Raw genomic sequence first — 26,569 nt, forward strand, 5'->3', positions numbered from 1 at the left:
AAGAGATGTTAGAAGAAATAAATTCTATCAAAGCTTTTTAAGATGGTGTTGTCTACCCGATTGCCGCTGAACGTCTTGCTCTCCAGAGTGTGGTCAGTGGACTAGAAACTGGAATAATCTGAGAGCTTGTTGGGAATGCAAATCTAACCTCAGCCTCTTCAATGAGATTATGCCATAGTTGACTGATACTCAGATTACATCACTAGAAACTCTATTTTAGCGGCCAAGGTTTTTAAAAGTCTTTTCTTTTTTTTAATGACAGTAGTAGTGAATATAATGAATTCAACAGTTTCTTGCAGATGCCAATGCTTGACATTTTTCTTAGTTTCAATTTTGGCATGCCGTTTTCTGTATATATTTAAACCATAGCTTTTTTTTAAAAATTTTTTTCCTGAATGCCTAATTAATTTTTCTTTTTAACCCAGTGCATTGTCATGGAGACCAAAATTACCCGTTCGTGTAAATGAAAAATGTACATCACATTTCTTTTAACATTTCTTCTTTTTTCATCTGAAAAGCCATATACAAACTCTCACAATAATAGGGAAACATTCTGTATCTTCACACAGGTATTGCTGTGTATTATTCTGCAAGGGAGGAAAAGGTCATTCCACCCTCTTAAGATCTGTGGTTAAGCTTAAGTGTTAAACTAACAGAAGGTAGATTCACAGGATAAAAGCATATACAGTTTGCTTCATTTTTTTACGTGCAGATAGATGTCCTCAAATGAAAACAAATGTAAAAGAAAGAATGTTGCTCATCGTGCAGTTCTACAAGGATTAAGTTGTTAGCTACTGTGTTTGCTGAAAACACTGCACCCTGAGAGGGATTCAGGATGAAAAGCAGGATGAGGAACTTCGTGTTTTGGAAAAACAGGCTGTTCGATAGTTAGCTGTTTAATCTTACGAAGAATTTTAATAAACCCAGATTCTTGCATTAACCCATACATAGAAAAACAGCAAAATAATTAACTGAGGTATCTATTCCTTGTGAGTCACATTTTCCCCCCAAGATATATGCCTAACCGCATGTATCCCCTGGGGGAAAAAAATTCACGTATACTGGCTTCTCCCCATCTCTGCAGAGGAGATTTCTCAGAGCTGCTGAGAGGCTATGTCCCAGGCTACAGCCCTTAATAAGACCTTGAATAAAACTTCAATTGACAACTCTTATGTTGTTCATTTTTATTTAAGTAAACAGAAACGAGACCAACTTATTGGGTCCAAAAGTTGATATAACTTCATAACAAATAATGATAAATTGTGGGGATGTGACAAGACAAAGATGTTCGGGCTAGGGACACTAAATTATAGGAGAGTAAGAAATACATGGAGAAAGTAAAGGACAGTAAAAGTTATTTTAGTAGATTGTGTTTTTACAGGTTCACTTTGATGTCAATGATCAGCCTTCAGTGATAAGAATGACATTCCCCTCCTGGGTCATGGTGGGCACCTTCCAGTAGGAAATGTTATGACCTGCTTTTACGTAGAAAAGGGAAGTCATGGAGCCCTTACTACATCTGCTGTTTCTCAAGTGCTTTCTGATCAAAATAGTCACTTACGCCACAGCAACATATTTTGGGGTGGCATGTTCTTAAACCCTCACAACTGAAGACAGATTCTCTTATTCTGTTAATGGCAGTAATCTTTCCAAATCCAACTTCTTGGCACAGAATGTGTATCTAAATCTTCCTTGATTCATCACATCACTTATCCCAAAATACTAACTGACTTTTATTTGTTTGTTTGTTTATTTTTGTGGCTAGGACAAGCCAGGAGCTGTGGGTAGTTTGAGTTATTCATAATGGAAAAAAATGTGTCACTTACTGCAAATACAATTGAAAGATATATATAAAAGGTTACCTATTCCATTTATTCATCTTCATCCCATTTTTACACTTACATAAACACTTTGTGCTTACTTTCAAAAATGGCAATAAAGTTGGTTTCATTGGAAAAGGGCAAACTTGATACTATGTATCACATTTCCTCTTGGCAGATTTGTATTAAAGCTGATTATCATATAATCAGAATTTATGATGCTGGTGATCTTTATGAAACAGTGTAACGGTATAAAGCAAAAGGGAAATGTGAGCAACTTTTAGAAAACCCATGAGAAAAGTTGAAATGGAAGTAAAATAATATTTCATTTTATTTTGATTATAAAACTTGAAGAGTACTTAATAAAATTTCACAGAATGTAAAAGAGATGGGAGATATTTTTATGAAGAGAACAGCATTTACTTACAATTTGTTCTCTAAATCTTGACAATACACTTATACATGTAATTTGATGAACCAAAATGACAATATATATAAAGATCATTTTTATAAGTATTTAAGCAACTTCCTGACTTAGAAAAGTATTTGTAAACATCTTATTTGTTTGCTTGAACCTTCTTCTGTGCGGTGTAAACTTACTAAGATAAATGTTACCATTTATATTTTCAATATTAAGTTTGTGTTTATGTGTTCCTTTGAAATACTATGTACTGAATTCTATTTAAAATACCTACTTGCTATCTCATTACTTCCTTGAGAAAAGAGGCTTGAAGTATGGACCTTTAAATGTAGAAAACCAAAGTCAACATTATTTCAACAAAACTCAAGAGAAAAAAAAACTATATGATACAGTGACTCTCCATTATGTAAGCTGGGGAGTCTGGCACCTTAGAACTTTCCCTGCCATCCCCTAATCCATCACAATTCACAGTCAATCTATCAAAATTCTCATTTTTTTGCTAAAAAATTCTTTTCAAATGCATCAACATATTTTCATCTCTTTAGACAATATCAGAATGTAAGCTGCACATGTCCATTTTTAGATACCACAGTGATGCCCTTCAAAGATCTGAGCCCCTTCCCTCAAGATAACATCCAATGATGCCCACACGCCACAATCAGAGTGGACATTTTACACTGTCCATCAGAACATGTTTCTTTCCTTCCTAAAATAGATTAGCCTATTCACCCTGATTTAAGAATATAAAATAAATCACTCATTCTGAGCTAGAAACATTGTATGGATTGGCACTCTCTTATCTTCTTGTTCGCTTCTCCTGTCAAAGCATTACTAGACCGTCTCATCACCACATCACCATGTACTCGCCGTGTGCTTCCCCCCACATGTGTGGCACGTTTTACTCACTCAACTGGACTCTCCCTCTTGCAGCAATCGTGCTGCTGCTTCTTCAGGATCTCCCCTAAGACACCACTTTCCTAGGGTAAAGTCCATCACTGAACTCACTGGAAATATTCAAGGCTCTATAAATCACCGTCTTCCAATCACCAGGCACCTTTCACTCAAACTTTGCTCAGTTACAACTTAATTTATATGATTATAAGATCATGGCATTGAATTCATGTAATTTTATTCTTCTTCTAAGAATGACTTATGGGTCCTAAAGTCCAAAACTATGAAAGGTAAACATTTAGAAATCACAAGACTTCATTTTTTTCTACCTGCTGCATTTTTCTTTGCTTATGTAGATGAACAATTTCTTGTCTATAAATTCAGTGCTTACTTAGCATTTTTCTGGATATTCGTTGTAGGTGGGTTGAGACAGAGGCATATTAAGTAAATGGAAATTTACAATACTTCCTATACAAAAATCAACTATAATATGTACAAAGTATTGTGGCTTCTTTTCAATTTATAAGTAACTATCTTGAAGTATGGTTGATGTCAAGAGACAGAAGACTTTTTATTTATTGTTCTATGTGCATAGGATATTTTATATTTTTAAAATTCCCCTAATATTAGACATTCTTTCTAGCCTTCATACCTTGTGATATGTTTCCCTAAGCGACAATTAAGTGAATATCTCCTTAAAAGACAAGTGATATGTTTAGGAAATTTGAGGGATCAATATAAATAGCTCAGAACTTATAAGGAAAATTTATTTAAGAGCGAGCCCCAATATTATACAATGAGGAAGGAATGGTCTATTTAACAAATGGTTTTGGAAAAACTGGACAACCACATGCAAAAATTCACCTTACACATGTATTAACTTAAAATGGATCAAAGACTTAAACATAAGGCCTGAAACCATAAAGCAACAAGAAGAAGGCATCAGCTTCTTGACATTAGACTTGGTGAAGATTTTTTGGGTCTGACACCAAGCGCAATAGCAATAAAACCAAAAATAAATATGGTAGACTGTAGCCAACTACTAAGCTTTTCCCAGGAAAAGGAACCATCCACAAAATAAAAGGACAACCTACAAAATGAGAGACAATATTTGCATATGATATATCTGATAAGGAGTTAATAAGAAAAATATGTAAAGAATTCACACAACTCATTAAAAACAAAAAAAGAGAAACAATTAATAAATCTGATTGAAAATAAACACTGGAGTTAAATAAATATGCTTCTAAAGAAAACATACAAATGTCTAATGTACATGAAAAGTGGTTTGACATCAATAATCAACTGGAAAATAAAAGTCAAAACCACATTGGCGTATCATTTCACATCCATTAGAATGTCTATCATCAGAAAGACAAGAGATTAAAAGTGTCCACAAGGATGTGGAAAAAAAGGAACTCTTGGACGTTGATAGTAGGAATAAAATATGTGCAATGTATATCTTCAATAGTCAAAGATTTCTTACAAAAGTACAAGAAAATAAACTAATCCTCAAAGAGATGGGAAAGAACATGGAGAGAAATTTTTCAAATTAAATTATACACACAAAACATAAAAAGGAAAAATATATTAAAATTCAGTAATAGTAGCAGTGGTACTTGTTCTATACATCATCAATTTTCACGAATGAAAAGTAAAAAAAAGAGATTAGAGCCCCCGGAAAGCGTCTGGGCGTCCCCAAATCACGGCTTTCTAGCCTCTTCGGCCTCCGTTCTCAGACCCCAGGGGCGGGGCTTCTCATCGGCTGATCGGCTGCTGACTGCGCTCTCCCGTGTGCCGGCTGTCTGCTCGCTATGCCTACGCCGCGGGGTGACGTGACGGTCTTGTTCCTCGGGCCTCCGGGCTCAGGAAAGTCTGCGCTGATCGCAGCGCTGTGCGACAAGGATGTGGAGACGGTAGAGATCCCCGACGGACGGCCGGATTCCGGGCTCCCCAGCTTGAGAGCTGCGGGTCCTGGCCTCTTCCTGGGCGAGCTGAGCTGTCCACCCGCAGCGCCGGGGCCCTGGGCAGCGGAGGCCAACGTGCTGGTACTGGTGCTGCCCGGACCGGAGGGGAATGGGGAGCCCTTGGCTCCAGAGCTGGGGGAGGCAGCACGGGCCGCCCTAGCCCGAGGGACCCCGCTGCTGGCTGTGCGGAACCTCCGTCCTGTTGGACTCACAGAACGAAGCTCAGGCCCGGAACCAGACAGCGGCCCTGCTGGACAGCGCTGGGCTGGGAGCTGCGGCTCTCTTCGTGGTACCGACAGACTGCCGCAGCAGCGACGGCTGCGAGGAGCTGGAGCGCCTGCGGACGGCGCTGCGGAGCCAGGCGGAGGCGCTGCAGAGGCCCCAGCCAAGGATCAGCTAGAAGTCCCGACCTGTCATCCAGGTTCTGCCTCCTGCGAGTGCTCTGAGGTCGCAAGGCGCGCTTCCTCGCGAGAATTCTGAGAGGCCGGGACCTCGCGCCCAAATACTTCCCCCAGGCAAAACTGTGAAGGAGCTCTCACTCTGTCCCGTCTTCACCCTCCTCCCCGCCATCAGCTTGGCTCTCAAGCGACCCCAGTCTCCAGAAAGCCACATCCTCAGCGAGCTTTGTTGTTTCTGGGTGCCCTCCCCCACTTCCTTTCTCTAATCCCCTCTCGTTTCTGTGCCCACTTGCTGAATTTTCTCCCCCAACGCCGAGCGGCCTTGTTTTATAGACATCAAAACGAAGCTCAGGGAAGGGCAGCCTCTCCTCCCTCTTGGTGAGAACTAGTAGATGAGGCTTTTCCCTTCACTGGTCTTTACCCAACTCCTTACTCAGAAAAGAGTGCCCTTGGTGACCTTGACCTTGTTGAATAGGGCCCAGTTTTCGTTTAGTCCACAATACAGTCGCAATTCTGCCTTTGCTCCAAGCCCCTCTCTCTCTGAGTTTTGCCCCGCCCAGTACAGCCTTTTCTTAATCCAGCAGGTCCCTCGGAAAGCCCAGCTCCCAAAGAGTGTGAGCCCGGGAAAGACTTTGTCAGGTCTCCATTTTAGGTTCTGTTGGAAACCTGATTTCAATCTAGCCATCCTGTCCCTGCTTTAAGCCCTTTTCTTCATGTCCCTGGTTTCTATTTTCTGTGGCATTAGTCTGGCCCCTCCCTTTCCTGCTTGTTCGGAAAGATTCGCCCTTTTCATAACCCAATCCTGTCCCCCTAGCCCAGCTTCCCACCACTTAGTCCACTCTTCTGCTCTTGATCCCATCCCTCCCTGTTCCCGCAGGCTCCTGCCACCCGCTCAGGATGGCTTTGAGGTCCTGGGCGCTGCAGAGTTGGAGGCTGTGCGCGAGGCCTTCGAGACCGGTGGCCTGGAGGCGGCGCTGTCGTGGGTTCGCGCCGGCCTGGAGCGACTGGGCAGCGCGCGTCTGGACCTGGCCGTGGCGGGTAGGGCTGACATGGGCCTTGTGCTGGACTTGCTACTCGGGTTAGATCCTGAAGACCCAAGTGCGGTGCCTGCGTCGGCGCCCGAGGGGCCCACGCCCTACCCGGCCCCAGAGCGCCCCAACGTGGTGCTCTGGACGGTGCCTCTGGGCTCCGAGGGCACTGCTGCCACCCCCCGCCCAACCCACTATGACGCTCTCATCCTTGTCACCCCTGGGGCCCCCACTGAGAAGGACTGGGCCCGGGTCCGGCCCTTGGTGCTACCAGATGCGCCGCTGGTCTGCGTGCGAACAGACGGCGAGGGCGAGGATCCGGAGGCTCTGGAAGAAGAAGAAACAGCGGAGCAGCCCAGCGGCGAGAGCTTAGAAAACGCCGGCGGAAGGGATGTTGAGAACGCACGCAGTGAGGAAAGGGAGAAACGTGGCCCCAGATCGCAGAAAGCAGGCGGCGGGGAAGGTTCAGAGGAAGCAGGCAGCGAGAGTTTGCAGCCGGTTGGCGTGGGCGTGAAGAGATCAGGCAGCGGGGACTCAGAGCGCGCGGCCGCCTTGGGCCCGGAGGACGAGACGTGGGAGGTGCTGGAGGAGGCGCCGCCGCCGGTGTTCCCGCTGCGGCCGGGCGGACTCCCCGGGCTGTGCGAGTGGCTGCGGCGCGCGCTGCCCCCGGCCCAGGCAGGAGCGCTGCTGCTGGCGCTGCCACCCGTGTCTCCCCGCGCAGCCCGAACCAAGGCTGCGGCGCTGCGGGCCGGGGCGTGGCGGCCGGCCCTGCTAGCGAGCCTGGCGGCGGCGGCAGCTCCAGTACCAGGGCTGGACTGGGCGTGCGACGTGGCGCTCCTGCGCGGTCAGCTGGCGGAGTGGCGGCGGGCGCTGGGGCTCGAACCCGCGGCGCTGGCACGACGCGAGCGCGCGCTGGGTCTGGCGCCAGGGGTGCTGGCCGAGCGGACGCGCTTCCCGGGTCCGGTGACGCGCGCTGAAGTCGAGGCGAGGCTGGGCTCGTGGGCGGGCGAGGGCACCGCCGGGGGCGCGGCGCTGGGCGCGCGCTCCTTCCTGTGGCCCGCGGGCGGCGCGGCGGCCACCGGCGGCCTGGGCTACCGCGCGGCGCACGGCGTCCTGCTGCAGGCGCTCGACGAGATGCGGGCCGACGCCGAGGCAGTGCTGGCACCGCAGGTGCCCGCGCAGTGAGAGGTGGGTTGAGGACCGGGGTGCCCTGGGTCCCGGCTGCCCGACTCTGTCAGCGGCTGCGGACTCCAAGTCCCGGTTGGAGGGAGAGGGCATGGGGGTGGTCCAGACTCTAGCATGGGATGTCTGGGCCTGTGAGATAACAGAGCAGGGGGCCGCCTCTCGGAATCCTGGGTGCTTGAAGGGGATGAGGGCTCTGACTACCGGTAGAGATGTGTGACATCTAGTCACCAGGATTCCTAGGTCCTGAAGGGGAATAGAGTTTGGGGGACAGGACTCCTGGTTTCTCTGGGAGCCACAGGATGTGGACTCCTAGAAGGGGACATATCTTGGTCTCCGAGGGAGTGGACACTGGATCTATTAGATGTCTAGTCCTCCAGGGGGAGAGGGGGTAGAAGCCCTGATTCTTGATGAAGGGTGATTGCAGCATGGGGGGTGGGGTGTCTGGGTTCCCTGGGGAGCTGGAATCTTGGACTTCTGAGCCACAAAGGGATATAAGGTCTAGGTTTCCTGGGTGGGGCTAGGCCTGCATGCAGCCTCCCAGGTCCTCAAGAGGCAGTGAGCTTTGAAACTTTACTGGGGTCTCAGACTTATGGCTCCCAAGAAGGCTGGGACCTTGGTTCCTAATTCCTGGGTGGTGGGAGAAGGGAACAGGTGGGCTGTGTGAGAGAGCTGGGGACCCTTTGGTCCCTCTTGGAGAATAGAGGGGTGTCTACTATTTGTTCCTCTGGGGACCTGGGGACTCAAATTTCTTTCCCATCCTCTGGGGAGGATGGTACCACAAAAATAAGAGGAGGAAGCAAGAGGTCCGGACATGGTGGACTCTGAGGGTAGCAGAGATTAGGAATGAGGCCTTCTGGGTGTGGAAAGGCAGAAACTCATGCCTCAGAGATGTCCACAAATCCCTAATGGATCTGGGTTCTGGCAACTGCCTTTCTCTGTTTGCCTGGGAAGGGATATGACTGCCCCTATTTTACAGGTGCTGAGCGATTATGGAGCTTTCTGGGGAGTCTGTTCCCCTATCCCTCTCTTCTTTAGGGGTCTTGGTTTCTTCTGTCATTAAACATTAACCCTTTCTGGCCAAAAAAAAAAAAAAGTAAAGAAAAAATCAAAATAGTAACTTTGGAATCTAGTTAAAATGCAGTGAGACAGACACATTTGTACCTGTGAGTGGCATTTTCAACTGAAATATATCACATGACATGATGATATTCTGGGAGTTTCCACTTTGAATATATAACAGTCAATTAAAAGTACTCACATTCAGTAGCCTGAATATTATATTTTTATGCAGCAATCCCAAATCTTAACAGGAATATAAATAAAAATGTTATGCATGAAAAATTATTTGGACATTTATTCATATGAACAATAAACTAAATATAGTCTCTAATCATAAGAGTAGGTTGACGATTGTGGAATTTTGATGTATTGTTAGACTACTTCCTACATTACACAGTGAAATATATTTTTTCAAGAAATGTTATCAAGTTATAATGATACACATGACATTGAAAATATAGGTTAAATTAAATAATTTTCTTTGTATACTGGTATTTGGGATTATTTTGTTGAAAGAAAAAATAAACATTTGTATAAAATAAGTATACCAGAATTACTCTGGTGGTGGTTGGAAGGAAGGTCTGAGCTCATGCTGAGGAAATGCAATAATGAAAAGAAAAGATATTTGCTTCAATAATGAACAGAAAAGATATCAGGTGATGAATTCAAAGCTCAGTATTAATGTGCATATATTTAAAGGAAATGAAAGACCTTTCAAAACAGTATACAGTATTTGTGGTTAAATATAGTATATGATTTGTCAGTATAGAGCTTTAGGTTGCTAATGTGATTTTTGATTCTTTCCCCTCAGTAGCAGTTATAAAAATGACTAAGGTCTGCCTGGCCAGAACTCTAAAATCCCAGAAATCCTTTATGAAAGAAAACTTAGTGAATATTAATCCTATGCAAACTAACTCAAAAAATCCTCCTAGATGTAAATATATGCTATGGTGTGATCATTCACCTATAGACAGGAGAACTGATTTCATGGTGTGTTACTTTGTTTAAACCTTTGGGTTCCCTGTAACTTAGAGTCACCAAGTTTTCCAGTGGATCGCAGACCAAGCTACATATATATCCACACTGAGTTCTGCTTCATTTAGCATGTAAAAGCAAAGTGATGTTTGGAAAGCACCGACAGTGGAACAGATATCTGGGAGAAGAGCGTTGCAGCCACAGGAAGCGTCAAGGACAAGGTGTGCCTGAGGAAGGAGCGCTGGGGACACGAGATTTGAGTGAGGTGACAGGGGGCAGAATTCAGACCAGAAGCGCTGATGGTGAGAAACACTGGGCAGAACTAGGACTGACCTACACTTGTGGTGACATGGGGAGCCATCAGTATAGATTCTATACTTAAATGCATGTCTAGGTTAAAGTGAAGGAAGGCAAGGGAGGAAGCTGATGCACAAGGTCTGGGGCTGTAGCAAAATTTTAATGACAGTTAAATGGATTGTGACCTATTTTAATTTGTAACAAGTATCAATTCTTAGATATAATTTGAGAAAAGAGAGAAAAGTATAACTCATTGGCTTAGTTATTTTAGGTGGCTGAAAGAAAAGGCAATTGAATTAAAAATTACACCAAGCAACACCCAGAAGAACTAGAGGAATAAAGAAACCAAAAGCAGAAAGTATTTGAGTGCAAGACTAGAAGAGACTAAAGTTGTAAATAAAATAATTTAAAATGAGTACGTATGGATATAAAAGTGTCATATATGTAAAACAAATAGGAAAACACAGTGTTTTTGCATATGTATTTTTTTTCCTGGGGTCTCCTTTTAAAATGCTCAGAAATATAATGCTTTTAAAAGTCATTACATTAAAATGACAGTGCAGAGAAAGGAAAATGATAAAACTAAAGGAAGACGTTGTAATATAAGGGCAGCAACAAGTTTAAGCCAGTTCCATTCACTAGAGCAAGGCTGAATAGCCACGTTCAACATTTTGATCCAAAGATTCAGTGGTGTTAGTTTCCGCACCAAGGTTATCATGAAAAAAAAAAAGTAAAAGTAAGGTGTTTGGGGTGTAGGAAGTGTAGTATCTAAGTAGTGTCAATGAAAATTCAATTAACAATCAAGAAGAAAAAAAGGGAACTTTATTCAAGTCAAACTAAGCATTTTAACCTAGGAGGCAGACTGTCAGGAAGCTCTGAGAAATGTCCTGCCTGTCAGACGTCAAAGACACAGTCATGACATTTTCAAGACAAAGGATCACACATCAAAATGACATGCTGATACTTTACATAAAGCTCACCAAGAATACATAGTCCAAATAAACGTGTACAAACTGAGCAGCAAGAGGCCATGAACCCCTTCAGAGTTGGGAAAGAATGTTGTCTTTTTAAGAAGTTACATTGTTAGCATTGGAAGAAAGGAAAAAATAAAATCAAATCTTATCTTTGAGGAGTTCTGAAGTCCTAAACACAAAGAGAGAATTTTATGTCTAACTTTTCTTATCCTGATTTTTAAATATAAATTTTATTTTAGCATTCCCCCTCTTTTGATTATAAACCTTCCAATAAAAAGTAGAATCAGCAAGTTGATTTCCTTTAGTATCCACAGTGTCATGTTTGGAATGTCCTGATGTTTTAATAATTGCTAACTGTTTTGGTAGCTGTGTGACAATGACTAACGCTGCAACCTGTTTTCCATTTTTAATAGATTCTTCTGAATAGGTTAAAAAACCTCATTGTTTTCATTGCACTCCAAAGTTGTGAGCCACTCCAGAGACAGAGCAACCGTCAATATAAATATTATCTGTTCTTTAGCTAGTTGGCAAGCTCCGATGAAGGCAATTAATTTGCCTTGTTGTGCTGACTTTGTTTCTGGTGACTAAGAGATTTTAACTATGTCCATGGTGGACATTATTGCACATCCAGATCAGTAATATCCCTGCTCATCCCTGAAGTAGGACCCAGTGTAAATCCAATTATATCAGCCTTATCAGTAGAGGCTTTTTGTAAGTCATTTCTGAGGGCAAGAAGATAATCTGTTAACAAAATGCAGTCATGATCGTTTTCTTCCCGTGATTCTGGAAGCAAAGTTGCAACTTATGGTTATTATGTCAAACCAAGGTAATATTAAAGACAGAAAGCAGCAACGCTTTGTAAGAAGTTAGTCGGCTTAACAGAATTATGCCGAGTGTGGTGAGAGTTTCGAAGAGACTTAACTGAGTGTGGAACATAAATAGTTAAAGGAGTCTTTATTATTGTTTCTTCGGTAATCTTACATAAGGGAGCCATTACTGAAATAGCCTTTATGCAAAGTGGAAGCCTTTTGCTATGGAATCTAATTTAGTTTTGGAGCATAAAGCAAGTTATCCCCACGCATTTTTGTAAAAGCATCCGTATAAGACAATAACTGTCTATAAAAGTCAAAAATACTTAAAAAATGATTAAAGACCTGAATATAAAGCAATTGTCAGTGAAATTTGGCTACTTCTGTGACATACAACATTTTAAGATAATAACTAGAATTATGACTGGCAACATACCAGGGTCTTTCAAATTTTAGGAATGTCGTACAATTTTTGGAACCTTTCTATTAAGAATATTTACCCATAGAACATAACTTAATAAGGTTAATGTTATTTATTTGATGATATTTCCCACATAATTTAACAGAACAAATAAGCTTAATTAGTTTAATCTCTCTCTCTGAGATATCCAGGGGCCCTTTGACATAGCCCCAGATTAGCTAAAGGACAAATGAACTTCATTTAGAATTTGATTTGAGAAAGTCTGACAGAGATATCAAAGAGTTTTTAATGTTTGGCCAAGTAAGATCATATGTCACTGTGAAACATTACTTATTCACTTAACCAAGTGACAAGACAATATTTCAAAGGCAAATGCAGAAAGTTACTAATAAAGAAAATTTATAATTTGTTTATCAAAAGCAGATTAATACTTAAAGAAAAATTTGTCTTCTTAACAGAAAAAAACCAAATTCTAGTTTTGTACCATTTCACCTTTAAATATTAATAATTCATTTAATTGAATTCAATCTAATTCTCGTCCTGACCATGCATAAGACTCTTTTCTCAGGTTCTGTTCTTAAATAGAAATATGTCATTTCATGCTACAATCTTTCAATAAAGCACAAAATATATTTACTAATAGTCTCAAACATATTTAATCTCTCTGTAATAAGAGGTCAAAAGTAGGTAAACAAAACTTCTTTAGCAATTAATGTTTCAGTATTTTATTATAAGATAGACATTCAATGAATTTCCATTTTTAACTTAATATAGCAGAACTCTAAAGCTTCAAATACCAAAAATCTAGAGAAAGTATTTTTACATAGACATACCATAAACATAATTTTTCTTATAGAGTTTACCTAGGAATGTTTACCTCATGTATCTCTATTTCATTACATATGAAAATATTATCATAGCAAATCAATTTTTTGACAAATTTTGTAACACAGATAACACGAGCTCATTGACTCTTAGTAAACTAGACACAATAAAATTGTTACACTTAAAGCTGATGACTTGAAAGACATGTTTATATTATTTAAACCATCAATTTAAACTTATTTTTATCCATTAAAGTTTAATCCTAGATCACATTATTCCTTAAAAATTGGGGCTAGATTAATTTACAATTAGAAATATTTGATTTGTCCTGGGCATAGATCCACAGGGAACCTTAATTCAAAAAGACACCTGCACCCCAATGTTCATAGCAGCATTATTTACAATAGCCAAGACACGGAAACAGCCTAAATGTCCATCAACAGATGACTGGATAAAGAAGATGGAGTGTATTTATACAATGGAATACTACTCAGCCATAAAAACGATAAAATAATGCCATTTGCAGCAACATGGATAAACCTTGAGAATGTCATTTTAAGTGAAGTAAGTCAGAGCGAGAAAGAAAAATATCATGAAGGTATCACTTATATGTGGAGTCTGAAAAAAAAAAAGACAAACAAACTTAATAAGCAGGACCAAAAAAAAATCTACAAGTCAAGTTATAAGATTTGTGCAACCTCATTTTAGCCATGACTACTTTAAACATAAAGTATACTTTCTGGAATCAAAGTAAAATGTGCTCTTTTGTGTGACTGCCCTGAAAATGTTGTAAGATCGCGCTGTACTTGTAAACAGTAATGGTGAATGTAAACCATTCATGATTTCAACTGAATAGACATTGTGTTATGAAAATAAAGCTGGGGGAAAAAAGAGGCACTTAATTCAAAACTAGAGGAAATGCTCCCACACTTGCCCCTCCTGTGGTCCCTGGGAGGAAATATAGGAGTGAAGCAAGTTTTACTTAAATTTAGTCTTTCTTGGTATTTTACATGAACATTTGAATATATAATAGTGTGAAAATACAAACAAAAAAAAGGAAAATAAAATAGCATTCGTGTTTTAATATGCGTTCCTGAATTTAAATTTCAATACGTGAATTCAAATGGTCTATTTTCCACTAAAATCTTGATGTTATAATAAATGAATAAACAGAAGGCCACAGCTTGAATATTTTCACAGAGTTGTGATACACTCGTAACAGAAAGCTAGTAGGGGCAAGCAAAGCACCCTTCTAAGTCATCTTTAGTCTTTAGTCTTCAGGGGTTTGAAGTTGCCTTCTGATCCCTCAGGGAATAAACGCTCTCTCATCAGAACCCCTGGTCAATTCCTTTAGTTAATTTCTACCTCGATTATATGACTGTAAGTTCATGTGACGTGTAAGATCATTAACCGTGAACCAATGCCAGAGGCTGAAAGTGCAGCTTAAAACTCAGCAACCATGCAAGCATTATAAAGCTACTTGAGCGCACTTGGTCACGCAGCAGGCAGCTCTTCTTGAATAAAAGCGTCATTTGATGACAGACACCCATGACTATCCTTTCCTTACACGTTTATAGAGACACATGCAAAATGGAACGGGAAAATGTGCCCTATCACGCCATAGTTATTGGGAACTTCTCTTCTTGTTTCATGTCTGACTGCAAGGTCCAAGGAATTGGAAGAACAAAATCTCTGTTAATTTTAATACATTAATAAAAGCTCTTCTTAATCAAGAGCTTTTCTTCTTCTGGAAGAAGTTGGGACGTTGTCATCGGCATCACTGGAAGAAACCTGCACTAACTGGTAAGAAAATTATCCAACCGATTTGTTTCCAGGACCAAAATGATCAGAGAATGACGATGCTACTTGTTCTCTGAATGCCTAGACAACACCACGGTCACTTGGTTTAAATGAGGGCTAGTGTCATTAAGAGGCTCATTTCATGGCCACGGACCGGCCACTGCTGTTGTGGCGGTTTGAGGGAATTGTGTAAGTGGGCTACCACACAAGGCACAGATCTGTCGTAAATAGGTCAGGAAGTGTGACTCTTGGTGTCTTATATTTCTATTATGAACATTTCTGCCTAATATCAACTAAAAAGTTAGCACCACAGTGTGACACTAATTCATGCTTCTCCCACATTCTGCCTGGAATATATTCTGTATCATCTTTAATTGCATTTGACAAACCCACACATTATTATCTTTATGTCTTATTTTGTTACATTTTTACCATTTTTATTTTATTTTTCTCTAGGTCTAAAGCCATGTTTGACAAATAACTTCTGGAGTAGGAAAAAAAAGAAATGTTTTCCTTTTTACCCCTGTACCTGTAAAGTCTGTTAGCTGCTTCACACACAAATTTGTCTCAAAGGGCGTAACACACGTCTGTTAGATTCCTAAAGCACGAAATATGGTAAAACTCTTCTGTTCTGTGGGCGACCAGAAGACAGCATTTGATTTCATTTTCAGCCTCTCCTAAACTCTCTTTAATATCAATCATATTTCTGTCTGCTCTCTGTTAATTTTATAAGAAGGGAAGCCTGTATGATGCATTTTCCCAGTTACTCTGATGAATTATGCCTCATTCAGGAATAAACTATATTAAGAGTTAAGTAAAGGTGATGGCTACCGTATCTGAACAAACTAATTACCAGCGTAATCTTTACTTTTAACAGATACGAATCAGCATGGCTGAGAAAGTAACAAATGTGACCAGCATAACGGAATTTTTGCTCATGGGACTCCCTGACGACCAGGTGCTACAAACACTGTATGATACCTTCTTCTTCCTGAGTTACCTGGCAGCACTGATGGGCAACCTCCTTATTGTCACCCTCAGCTCCACTGACCAGCATCTCCAGTCCCCCATGTATTTCTTCCTAAAGAATTTGGCTTTGATTGATATCTGCTCTATCTCCGTCATTGTGCCCAAATCCATTGTAAACTCTCTGACCAAAAGCCATTCCATCTCTTTCCTGGGATGTGCCTCCCAAATTTTTCTTTTTATTTTTTTCGCTGGCACAGAGTACGCCCTCCTCATAGTCATGTCCTATGACCGCTATGTTGCCATCTGCCAGCCTCTGTACTGTGAGGCCATCATAAATAGAGGCACCTGTTGGCAGATGGTGACGGCGGCATGGTCCAGTGGGTGTGTCTATGGATCCATTCACGTGGCAGGTACGTTCTCTGTCCGCTTCTGTGGGCCCTACGTAGTGCATCACTTCTATTGTGATGTCCCGTCGCTGCTCACACTTGCTTGCCCTGGAGAGCACACGCTAGAATATGCATTTGTGATTGCTAGCTGTACTTTGGCCTCTGTCTGCTTCCTTTTCCTGATTGCCTTTTACATCTGTATTTTCTCAGCTGTCCTGAGAATTCCAGCAGCACAAGGCAGGTTCAAAACTTTCTCTACCTGCCTGCCACACCTCACTGTGGTGACCTTGTTTCTCTTTTCTGGTATTGTCACTTACTTGGGGACCGGCTATAAATCGGCATCATCACTAAATTTTTCATGTCTGTGTTACACACTGTGGTACCGCCCAGCCTGAACCCTCTCATCTATAGTCTGAGGAACAAGGCTGTGAAAGCAGCCCTGGGCAAAATACTGCTGTTAAAATGTTACCAAAAACATAAATACCCTGCTGTCCTTAAGCCACCTGGCAGGCACACTAAATAAAGCAAGTGGAACCATTTCTTGAGATTTCGATCTATTAACATTTTATTATGTTCTCTATTTCTCCAGCAACAGCTACACCAGATTTATGTATTCTGCAACTTCATATCCAATAATACATGCTTCTCGTATAAACTTGAGGAGGGTTTTAAGAAACACAAAATGTATTGAATGCCTTCCATCATTAATTTTACATCACAAGATTCCGTTCAAGTTATTCTAATGGCTTCACTTCTTTTGTCAATACCATCACACACTACTTCTTTACATGATTATTTTATTTCTTCAAAATTTACACATTATGTTTTTATTTCCTAACACTGTATTTTGCCACTTTTTGATAGAAAATATCAACAAAGGGAATCTTTACTTTTCTTATCATCATGATTTTTCTCTTTTCAAAAACTTAGAATAAAAATAATTTTACCCACTTAGTCTTCTGTTTAAAACATATGCATTACCTAGAAAATTATTAAGTAGCTATAATCAGTAATCAGCCATAAAGAAGAATCTTACGGAAGGTGATGGCAAATGACACATCTCTCACTACACGCTTCTGCTTAAAATGTAATTCTAACAAAAATAGTTTAATACCTATTTCAGTCATGAGGAAGCTTGTGTTTTATTTTATCACCATACCTTTATTTACCTTATGTATTTTCATATTCTCTAAATGTCATCTCCTGTTTCCATGGATGCCTTTTCTTATTGTATTTGTATTTTTGCTTCCTGTTTCTCTCCTTCCATTCTTATCTCATTCCCTTTCTTCTTATCCTTTTAACTCCCATGATCACAATCTCTTTTTCTCTCTTTACACCTTTTCTTTCTATCTCTAAAACAATAGGATGAGTGGAATGTTGCTCTGTGTGCCTTAGCCAAATAAACTGAGATGTGAAAAAGGGCTTGTATCGCATCTTGAGTACACGTCTCTCCCCAAAACCCAAAGTCTATTGCTTTACACTTTTAAAATTTCTCATCTTTGTTTATATCACATAACTTTCTCTTTTAACAAATTAAGTATATTGATGAGTATTTTCTATGAAATAAAAATACAATTTTTACTAAAATTTTATATTGAAAGAAATAAATGTTCCTTTATCAATATTCAAAAAAAGAGAACAAAGCTGAAGGAATAACCCTCCCAGATTTCAGACAATATTGTAGAGCTACAGTCATCAAAACAGTGTGGTATTGGCATGAAAGCAGACATATGGATCAATGGAACAGAATAAAGAGCCCAGAAATAAACCCACAGACCTATGGTCAATTATTCTTCAACAAAGGAGGCAAAAATATACAATGGAGAAAAGACTGTCTCTTCAGAAAGTGGTGTTGGGAAAACTGGACAGCAGCATGTAAATCAGTGAAGTTAGAACACTCCCTCACTCCATACACAAAGAATAAACTCAAAATGGCTTAAAGACTTCAATATAAGACAAGACACTATAAACCTCCAGAAGAAAACATAGACAAAACATTCTCTGACATAAATCTTACCGATGTTCTTCTAGGGCAGTCTACCCAGGCAATGGAAATAAGAGCAAAATTAAACAAATGGGACTTAATTAAACTTAAAACTTCTGCACCGCAAAGGAAACCATAAGCAAAACAAAATGACAACCTCCAGAATGGGAGAAAATATATGCAAATGATGCGACTGGCAAAGATTTAATTTCCAGAATCTCTAAATAGTTCATACAACTTAGTAACAGAAAAAACAAACAACCCAATCCAAAAGTGGGCAGAATACCTAAACAAACAATTCTCCAGTGAAGACATACAAATGGTGAATAGGCACATGATAAAATGCTCAACATCACTAATTATCAGAGAAATGCAAATCAAAACTACAGTGAGGTATCACCTCACACCAGTCAGAATGGCCATCATTAAAAAATCCACAAACAATAAATGCTGGAGAGACTGTGGATAAAAGGGAATCTTCCTACACTGTTGGTGGGAATGAACTTTAGTGCAGCCATTATGGGAGACAGTGTGAAGATTCCTCAAAAAATTAAAAATAAACTTACCCTATGACCCAGCAATCTCACACCTGAGCATATAAACAGAGAGAATTCTAATTTGAAAAGTTATATGCACCCTAATGTTCATAGCAGCACTATATACAATAGCCAAAACAAAGAAACAACATGAATGTCCATCAACAGATGACTGGCTACAGAAGCTGTGGTATATTTATACAATGGAATACTACTCTGCCATAAAAAATAATAAAATAATGCCATTTGCAGCAACACAGATGGATCTGGAGATCATCATTATAAGTGAAGTAAGCCAGAAAGAGAAAGAAAAATATCATATGATATCACTCATAAGGCATCTAAAAAAAAAAGAAGAAAGAAAAAAAGAAAAAAGAGGACAGTAATGAATTTATCTACAAAACAGAAACAGATTCACAGACATAGAAAACTAATTTATGGTTATCAAAAGTGTAGAGGGGATAAGGACAAATTAGGAATGCAGGATTAACAGATACAAATTATAATAAAAAAATAGATAAGCAACATGGATTTACTGGATAGCACAGGGAATTTTACCAGATGTCTTATAATAACCTAAATGGAATACAATTTGCAAAACAAAACTGAATCACTTTGCTGTACACCTGAAATTAACCCAATATTATAAATCAACTATAAGAAATATACATATAGACATGTACAAAACCCTCCACAAATATTAATAAAATAAACTATTAGACTATAAAAATCCTGAGTGTTCAATGGTTTTTTTTAATTAATTCAAACTACATGGAGTCACACATATTTTCTAATATATTGAATAAATTATAAATCCTAATGATAAATTAGAAGAACTGTTTGTAATATATGCATCTATTATATTCTGAGAGAGTAAACACGGAATTAGAGCCCACTGCATGATCTAGCATAATTTACCTGATTATAAAATTATTATGCTCCAAAAAGAAGTTTCTAAAAACCGTCTGAGAATACCTCTCTCTCCCTTTCTTTCTCTTTCTCTCCAGCTCTCTGTCTTTCTCTCAATGTATAAAATCCAACAATGATGGCAAAAGATATTTTTATAATAAGGAAGATTTTAAAAGATTGGAAATATCCTTTGTATCTATCAAAACAGGTAAGACCTTACGGTATAATTTTATTCACATGGTGGATATAAAAATGATAGTGTGATCACTACATGTGGACCTAAAACACACCTATGACACAATTGTTTTGTGAGAGGAAAGTCACACGAATCAGTTTATACAGATTTACCTCACACTTGTAAAATATATATGTGCACATAAATATATCTATTTCTGTGTATTAGAAAAAATGTTCAGCTCAAAAGATGAAAAGTAATCTAGCTATTGGTATCATCAGAAATCTTTATTATCTTCATTTCTTTTTGACTTCTGATTCAGTTGTTAAAAATTTTATATATCAGATAGGTCTTTCTTTCCTAATTTTCTTTTCCATCCTTTTTTTGTAGATAACATCTTCTCAATCACACAGACTATTTCCAGATCTTAGAATCTTTCTCTGTGCATTAGGCTTTTCTGGTTATCATATGCTTTTTCTTGTCATAATTCAGTAAAAATCATTCTATCTTGCTATGCTTCACCCTTCAAAATTTATATAAAGTTTCCCATCTATCAGGAATATGCCCCTGACTGCCATGGTCCTCTTCATCAATTGTATCCTTTGCGTATAATTACTACAGTGTTTTTCACACTAACAAATCTTCTTCTCTTCAGCTGCTTATGGCCTAGAATTTAAGGTATTTGGTCAATATTTTGTGTTGTACAAATTTCCTCTTCCTAGACATTCATTACTGGTTTGCTTCTGTTGTTCTCAACCCCAAAAAGTAAAGATTCCAGCCCTCTGCTCATTAAATAAGGTTTTATTCTGTCTCAGTTAAGCCAATGAGAAGGTTTAGGAAACCATTATGCATTCAGTAGAGATGCGTTTCAGCTGATCGTGTGTTTAGGAGCGTGCCCCTGTGAACTTTTTCTACACACTCACCAGACCGTTTATGATCTTGTAATATTGGAAGACTCCAACTCTTAGAAAGAAGAAGGTGTTGATAAAGTCAGTCATTACCACAGGAAAATGTATTTGGCATTCTCATTTGCTACACTGGTTAGTGTTACAGGCAAAAACTTAATATGACCAAAAAATAAAATGTACATGTAACAGTACATTAACATTACAGTAATCTGGGTAACGTCCACTGGGGTGGAGCAGCGTGGATCTTGGTCTAGAGATTTCCATATGCAAGGAGTGTCCCGTTACACTGTTCCTTTAAATCAAAATCAGTCTGATACTCTGCCACACAGTGTTTCTGTCAGGATGGTGAGAAATGGATTTGCAGTCATTACTCGGGGGTTCTTTGTCCATCCTGATCATTCAATCCTCCCTGGGCACCAATACGATCTTTGTTGTCTAAGAGCAGTCGGCCTTTTGTATTTGCCACATTTTGTGGTTCCCTAGTCATGGTGATCTGTACCAAGGCCAGGAAATTCTCCTTGCTCACATATATACAGAGGCTCCCTATCCATTTTCCGATTGTTCCAAAGAGCAGACCGCTGCCTATTACCACTGGAGAAGAAAGACTTTCCTTACTCTCCTGCCACTCAAGGAGCTTTATTTCTTTGATTAAATAACTTAGGATTACTTTACAAAAAAAGAAAGTGCAAGGACCCCATGAAAACAGCTGGGTACATTTTCACAAACTTCACACATCCATGTTATTTTCATCTAGAACAAGAAATAAACCAAAATATATGCAGAACACAGCTCTCAACATAAATATTATTCTGACTTCCGGCAGCACAGAACCTGTTCTTATTTATTTAAGATAAATGACAGAATCCAGGGTATAGTCTTTGTCTAATTTCTTGAGTTCAGTACTATCTGTGAGATTCCTCTACATTGTTGGATACAAGTGTAGAATTTCCATCCCAGTTGCCGTCTATAATGTTCATGTATTTGAATATACAAAACATTATCCATTCTATAGTACAAATGTGATGCACTGATACTGAAGCACTACATTTATTCAGTGTCTTAGTTCTCTACTGTTGCAGGAACAGGTTCCTGCAAACTGAGTAGCTCAGAAAGCACACATTTCACAGTTTTATAGGGCAGACTAACTGAGCTTAAAGGATGGTGTCAGTTAGGGTATGCTCCTTTCCGGAGGCTCTCGGAGGTAATGTGTTTTCTTGCCTTTTCCACCTTCTAGAGGCCTCCCATCTTCCTTGGATCATAACCCCCTTGTTCCATCTTCAAAAGCCAACATTAGCCAGTCTAGTTCATCTCACACTGCCATCTCTGATTTTCTGACTACTGCTGAGAAAGGCTTTCTGTTCTTAAGGATTTATGTGATTACCTTGGGCCCACCTAAGTAATCCTTCCATTTCAAGGTCCATAATCTTTATCACATCTGCAATGCCCCTTTTACTATATAAATTAGCAGAGTCATAAATTCTGGAGATTAACTTGTGGCCATTTTGAGTGATTTTTATTTCCCCTACCACATAAAGAATTCCAAATTTTCTCCTTTCTAGGAAAACCACCTTTCACATGCAAATCCCCAATAATCTCAACAGATACATCATTAAATTTCACTTGGTGTTGAAGGGAAGAGACACTCAAGTATAAAATGAGACATGCATGTAAGGAGAAATGAAGGAATATCTTGCATTGTATGGTGTTATTTTATATGCTGTGGGACCAGCATTTATATGATACGTATCAACTGCTTGAAAACGATCCAGTGATACAAATCATTTTTCCAAGAAATTCAAACATAATTATTGTCATAGCAATGCTTTTTCTCTGTATATTGCTCAAGTTTATTATGAAATGCACTCAGTTACAATAAAATATGGTTAAAACTAGTATAGATTTATCATAATCTAATGCCATTAGAATGAATTACAAAGAGACTCATTAAAATGTAGAAATATTTTTGTAAGCTTAGATTACTGATAATTAAACTGTGTCCATTAATTCACTTTCAATCAATTTTAATTTTAATGATGAGTATGATATGATTTTTTTTCCCCATTAGAAACTTGGTACTTCCAGGCTGACAAATATCTTTAACAATCTCTATGTATGCACAATATATCCAACATGGAAAGTACAAACAAGATGTTAAATTTTTAAAGGTGTGGCTAATAAAAAAATTGATGGGAATTGGAAAAGATGTCTGCATTGTCTATTCCTCCATTTATTAAATAAGTACTTGCTGAATGTCTGCTCCAGGTCACACAATAAGCTATTCACGGAAGATATAAACCTGCCTCAAGGATACGATTTAGTCAAGGAAAGAGACGTACATCAAAGACTTAACAGAAATAAATCTCAAGTTACAGCTAAAATAAGCACTGTGATGGAGAGGCAAATAATGTGCGGGAAGCATATAATAGGAGAGACTGAGTTAGTCTGAAGTAATTTAGGCAAAATAAGTCTCAAGGACAAATGCACTGAAGTTGGAAAATTGATGACTAGATCAGGAGTAAAGAAAGAAAAAGATCATAGTGGGTTGTACTTCCATTAAGTTATAAAGTCTAAAACTCACTGTTTGCAAACTCAGTTTGTTTGTGTGTGTGTGTGTGTGTGTGTGTGTTTTACTTCCTTAAACATACCTAAGTCATTACATAATGTGATAGACATTTCCTGTCTCTAGTTTCTCTTCATGGCAACAGTTGATCAAAGCCTCATCTTCCACGGTGGGCTTTGAGCCTCTCGGGATCTTGCCCAGCCACTTTGCCTTTCTGCCTCTCTAGTCCTTCCCTTATCTGTTTCTTTCAGGACAAAACGCACTGTGGTTTCCAATCCCAGATCAGTCTCGCATCTTCTCTGAGCCTTTACTGCCCTTTGTCTTTGTTTGTTTGCTTTCACCTTCCCATCAGCTTTCACTTTGGTTCTCCTCCTTCTTTCCCAGATTCATTGCTCTTTATCCTTTGAAGCACAGCTTAAGGATTTCCTTTAAAAAATGTGTATTGTCTCCCTACACCTGCCATCATTCTAAGCTTTGTGTGTGTGTTTGGACCCTTCACTCCATGCACCCAGAAGCTTGTTTTAATCCTACTTTAAGCATATGTATCTGTATATAGTAAAGTCACATTTTAGTATATGTGTCTCTTCTCACTAGGCTGCAAGGACACAAGCTATGCCAGAAAATGCCATATAGTAAGTTTGAGAAAGAAAAGAGGAAGACAAATGAATAACAGACTGTTGTTTGGTTTTGGTTTTTGTCTTGTTGGTGAGGTGAAATCCACATAATGTAGAATTTACCATTAGAATTTGCACAGTTCAGTGGCATTTTGTATACACACAATGTCCTGCAGCCATCATTTCACCTCTATCTAGTTCCCTTAATTTGAGATTGAATTATACGTATCAGCCCACATGGCATTTCAGATATCACCTCCGTGAAAGGTGACCATGCAATTGGTTTGCTTGGGAGAGTCCAAGCTGATGTCTGATGTGTCAGCATCCCGCCCAGTTTATCATTTGTCACAGAAAAGTCAGAAGTACCATTGGGATGACAAACGTAAGGGCAACGTGTATCTGTCCAGTCCCAAGAAGCACCTAGCTGGCTTTGCCATCCACTTGATCTGGACAGGCAGTGTGCTTATAAGTGGCATTTTAATCAGTACAACCAAATTGTTTGGTTCATATACAACCAAATTGTATACACAGTATTATAGTCGGAGTATGCAACAGATGTCTCAGATAATTATGTCAGTGAATGAAAAGATCGCGATGTATGTGAGGTTACTCCTTCTAACTAAGTTGACAAACTCTGGTCATTGCCAGTTTCTTTAGGGCCGTCTTCATATCCTTATTTCTCAGACTGTAGATGAGAGGGTTCATGGTGGGTGGCACCACAGTGTAGAATACTGAAATCCGCAAGTCCGAAAGTGATGGAGATTTGGGTAAGGGGTGTAAATAGGCAAAAAAACCGGAAGAGAGAAACAGAGTCACAACGATGAGGTGAGGCAAGCAGGTGGAGAAAGCTCTGGCCCTGCCTTCTCTGGAGGGCATCCTCAGCACAGTGGAGAAGATGTAAATGTAAGAAATATCGATAAACACGAAACACCCAAAATCGAACACTAGGCTGAGTCCGATGACTACAAATTCCCCAGGGTTGGGTGAACAGGCGAGAGCGAGCAGTTGCGGGACATCACAGAAGAACTGATGGACTTCAGGAGACCCACACGTGGGTGTGGAGAAGGTCGAAGCCGTATGCAGGATTGCATTGAGACCTCCGCTGAGCCACGAAGAGGCAGCCATCCGCACACAGGATCCATGGCTCATGATGCTGTTGTATCTGAGTGGGTGGCAGATGGCAACATAGCGGTCATAGGACATGACTGTGAGGAGCGCTACTTCTGTAGTAGCTAAGGAGAAAAAGAAGAACACCTGCGAGACACAACCAAGGAATGAAATGGTGTTGTAATTCATCAGAGAGTTCGTGATGGATTTGGGGACAGTGATGGAAATGAGGCCAAGATCCAGAAAGGACAAGTTCTTCAGGAAGAAGTACATAGGGGTGTGAAGGCAATGGTCCTTGGTGGTGACTAAGATGATAAGAAGATTCCCAAGTAGGGCTGCCAGGTAAATTAGCAGAAAGAGCACGGCGTGTAAAATCTGGATCTCCCGAATGTCAGTAAACCCCATAAGAAAGAATGTGCTCCCAGAGGTCAAGTTGTCCATTTCTTTTGACATTTAATCACTTATTCTAAAACAATAGGAAAAAAAAAGTAGGCAACTTGAGACTCAGTCTGAGGTTTGCTGTTCTATTTTAACTTCCCTTCCTACCACTGACATGCACATCTGTTAGAAAATTTGAGACAACATAAGATTAACACAAGAACTTTCCGGTGAGGTCCCTAACCACAGTGACCACATTGCCATATGACTGAGGGGGGTGCCAGTCCAGTGCAAATCACATACCTCGTACTTTTACCTAGATTAACATCTATACTCTGTATCTCAGTGAAAGGAAATTTTACAAACTATACATACATACACTACAATATGGAGGAAGAAAAGCCATGGACTTCGAGCAATCTGTCCCACATACAAATTTCAGCTTAATCATTTTCACTTGCCTTTTAATGAATAAATTTTCTGAGTACCAGTTCATTCAGTTTCCAGAGAGAACTTTCTCATCTGATCATTATTCTGATTCAGCTGAACAACATATATAAAAATGACTAATTTTTTTTTTACAAGACCTTTACAGAAAAATACCATATGAGATCGCTCAAATGTGGAATCTAAAAAAAAACAACAAAAAAACAAGAACATCAATACAAAACAGAAACAGACTCATAGACATAGAATACAAACTTGTGTTTGCCAAGGGGGGTGGGAGTGGGAAGGGACAGACTGGGCTTTCAAAATTTGTAGATACTAACAGGCACATGTAGAATAGATAAACAAGATTATACTGTATAGCACAGGGAAATATATACAAGATCTTACGGTAACTCACTGTGAAAAAGAACGTGACAATGAATATACGTATGTTCAAGTATAACTGAAAAATTGTGCTCTACACTGGAATTTGACACAACATTGTGAAAAGACTGTAACTCAATAAAAAAGTTTTAAAAAAGTAACAAACATCATTTTCTCTACTTATTCAGTCTTCCTTCCTTCGGACAGAGTTAGGAAAAACTGAAAAACTTTGAAATGAGAAAACGCTGTGAGTGTGTGTATGTTTGTAGTTGTTTCCCCAAATTATTTTTACTTTTCTTCTCATCCATCTTTAAGTTTACAGTGGAGGCTTCAGAAGTCAAAATAAGTTCTCAGCAACAA

General features: G+C 39.7%; 4 protein-coding genes across 5 annotated transcripts in view; 2 read left to right on the plus strand and 2 right to left on the minus strand.

Moving 5' to 3' along the window:
* Nucleotides 1-26,569, minus strand: part of LOC116277332 (uncharacterized) — a 106,189-nt gene that overhangs the window by 14,703 nt on the left and 64,917 nt on the right. The gene's annotated exons all lie outside the window — the stretch shown is intronic.
* Nucleotides 4,751-9,054, plus strand: LOC102527208 (immunity-related GTPase family Q protein). Its single transcript, XM_031672735.2, is given in 3 exon segments — nt 4,751-5,303; nt 5,305-5,477; nt 6,375-9,054. Coding segments are annotated over 3 exon segments (1,866 nt in total). The 5' UTR covers nt 4,751-4,946; the 3' UTR covers nt 7,711-9,054.
* LOC140691261 (olfactory receptor 14L1-like) lies at nt 7,615-17,987 on the plus strand. Of its 2 annotated transcripts, none has more exons than XM_072954330.1 (3): nt 7,615-7,713; nt 14,736-14,873; nt 15,748-17,987. In XM_072954330.1, exon 3 carries the CDS (start codon nt 15,760-15,762, stop codon nt 16,618-16,620), a length of 861 nt encoding a protein of 286 aa, XP_072810431.1. In that variant the 5' UTR covers nt 7,615-7,713; nt 14,736-14,873; nt 15,748-15,759; the 3' UTR covers nt 16,621-17,987. The 2 variants fall into 2 exon arrangements, with proteins under 2 accessions (XP_072810431.1, XP_072810424.1); XM_072954323.1 differs by lacking the exon at nt 7,615-7,713 and adding an exon at nt 9,877-9,965.
* Nucleotides 21,550-25,459, minus strand: LOC140691258 (olfactory receptor 14A16-like). Its single transcript, XM_072954315.1, has one exon. It carries the CDS (start codon nt 25,457-25,459, stop codon nt 24,527-24,529), a length of 933 nt encoding a protein of 310 aa, XP_072810416.1. The 3' UTR covers nt 21,550-24,526.

Source organism: Vicugna pacos, chromosome 3, assembly GCF_048564905.1.
Source record: "Vicugna pacos chromosome 3, VicPac4, whole genome shotgun sequence".
In the NCBI taxonomy this organism is placed as follows: domain Eukaryota; kingdom Metazoa; phylum Chordata; class Mammalia; order Artiodactyla; family Camelidae; genus Vicugna; species Vicugna pacos.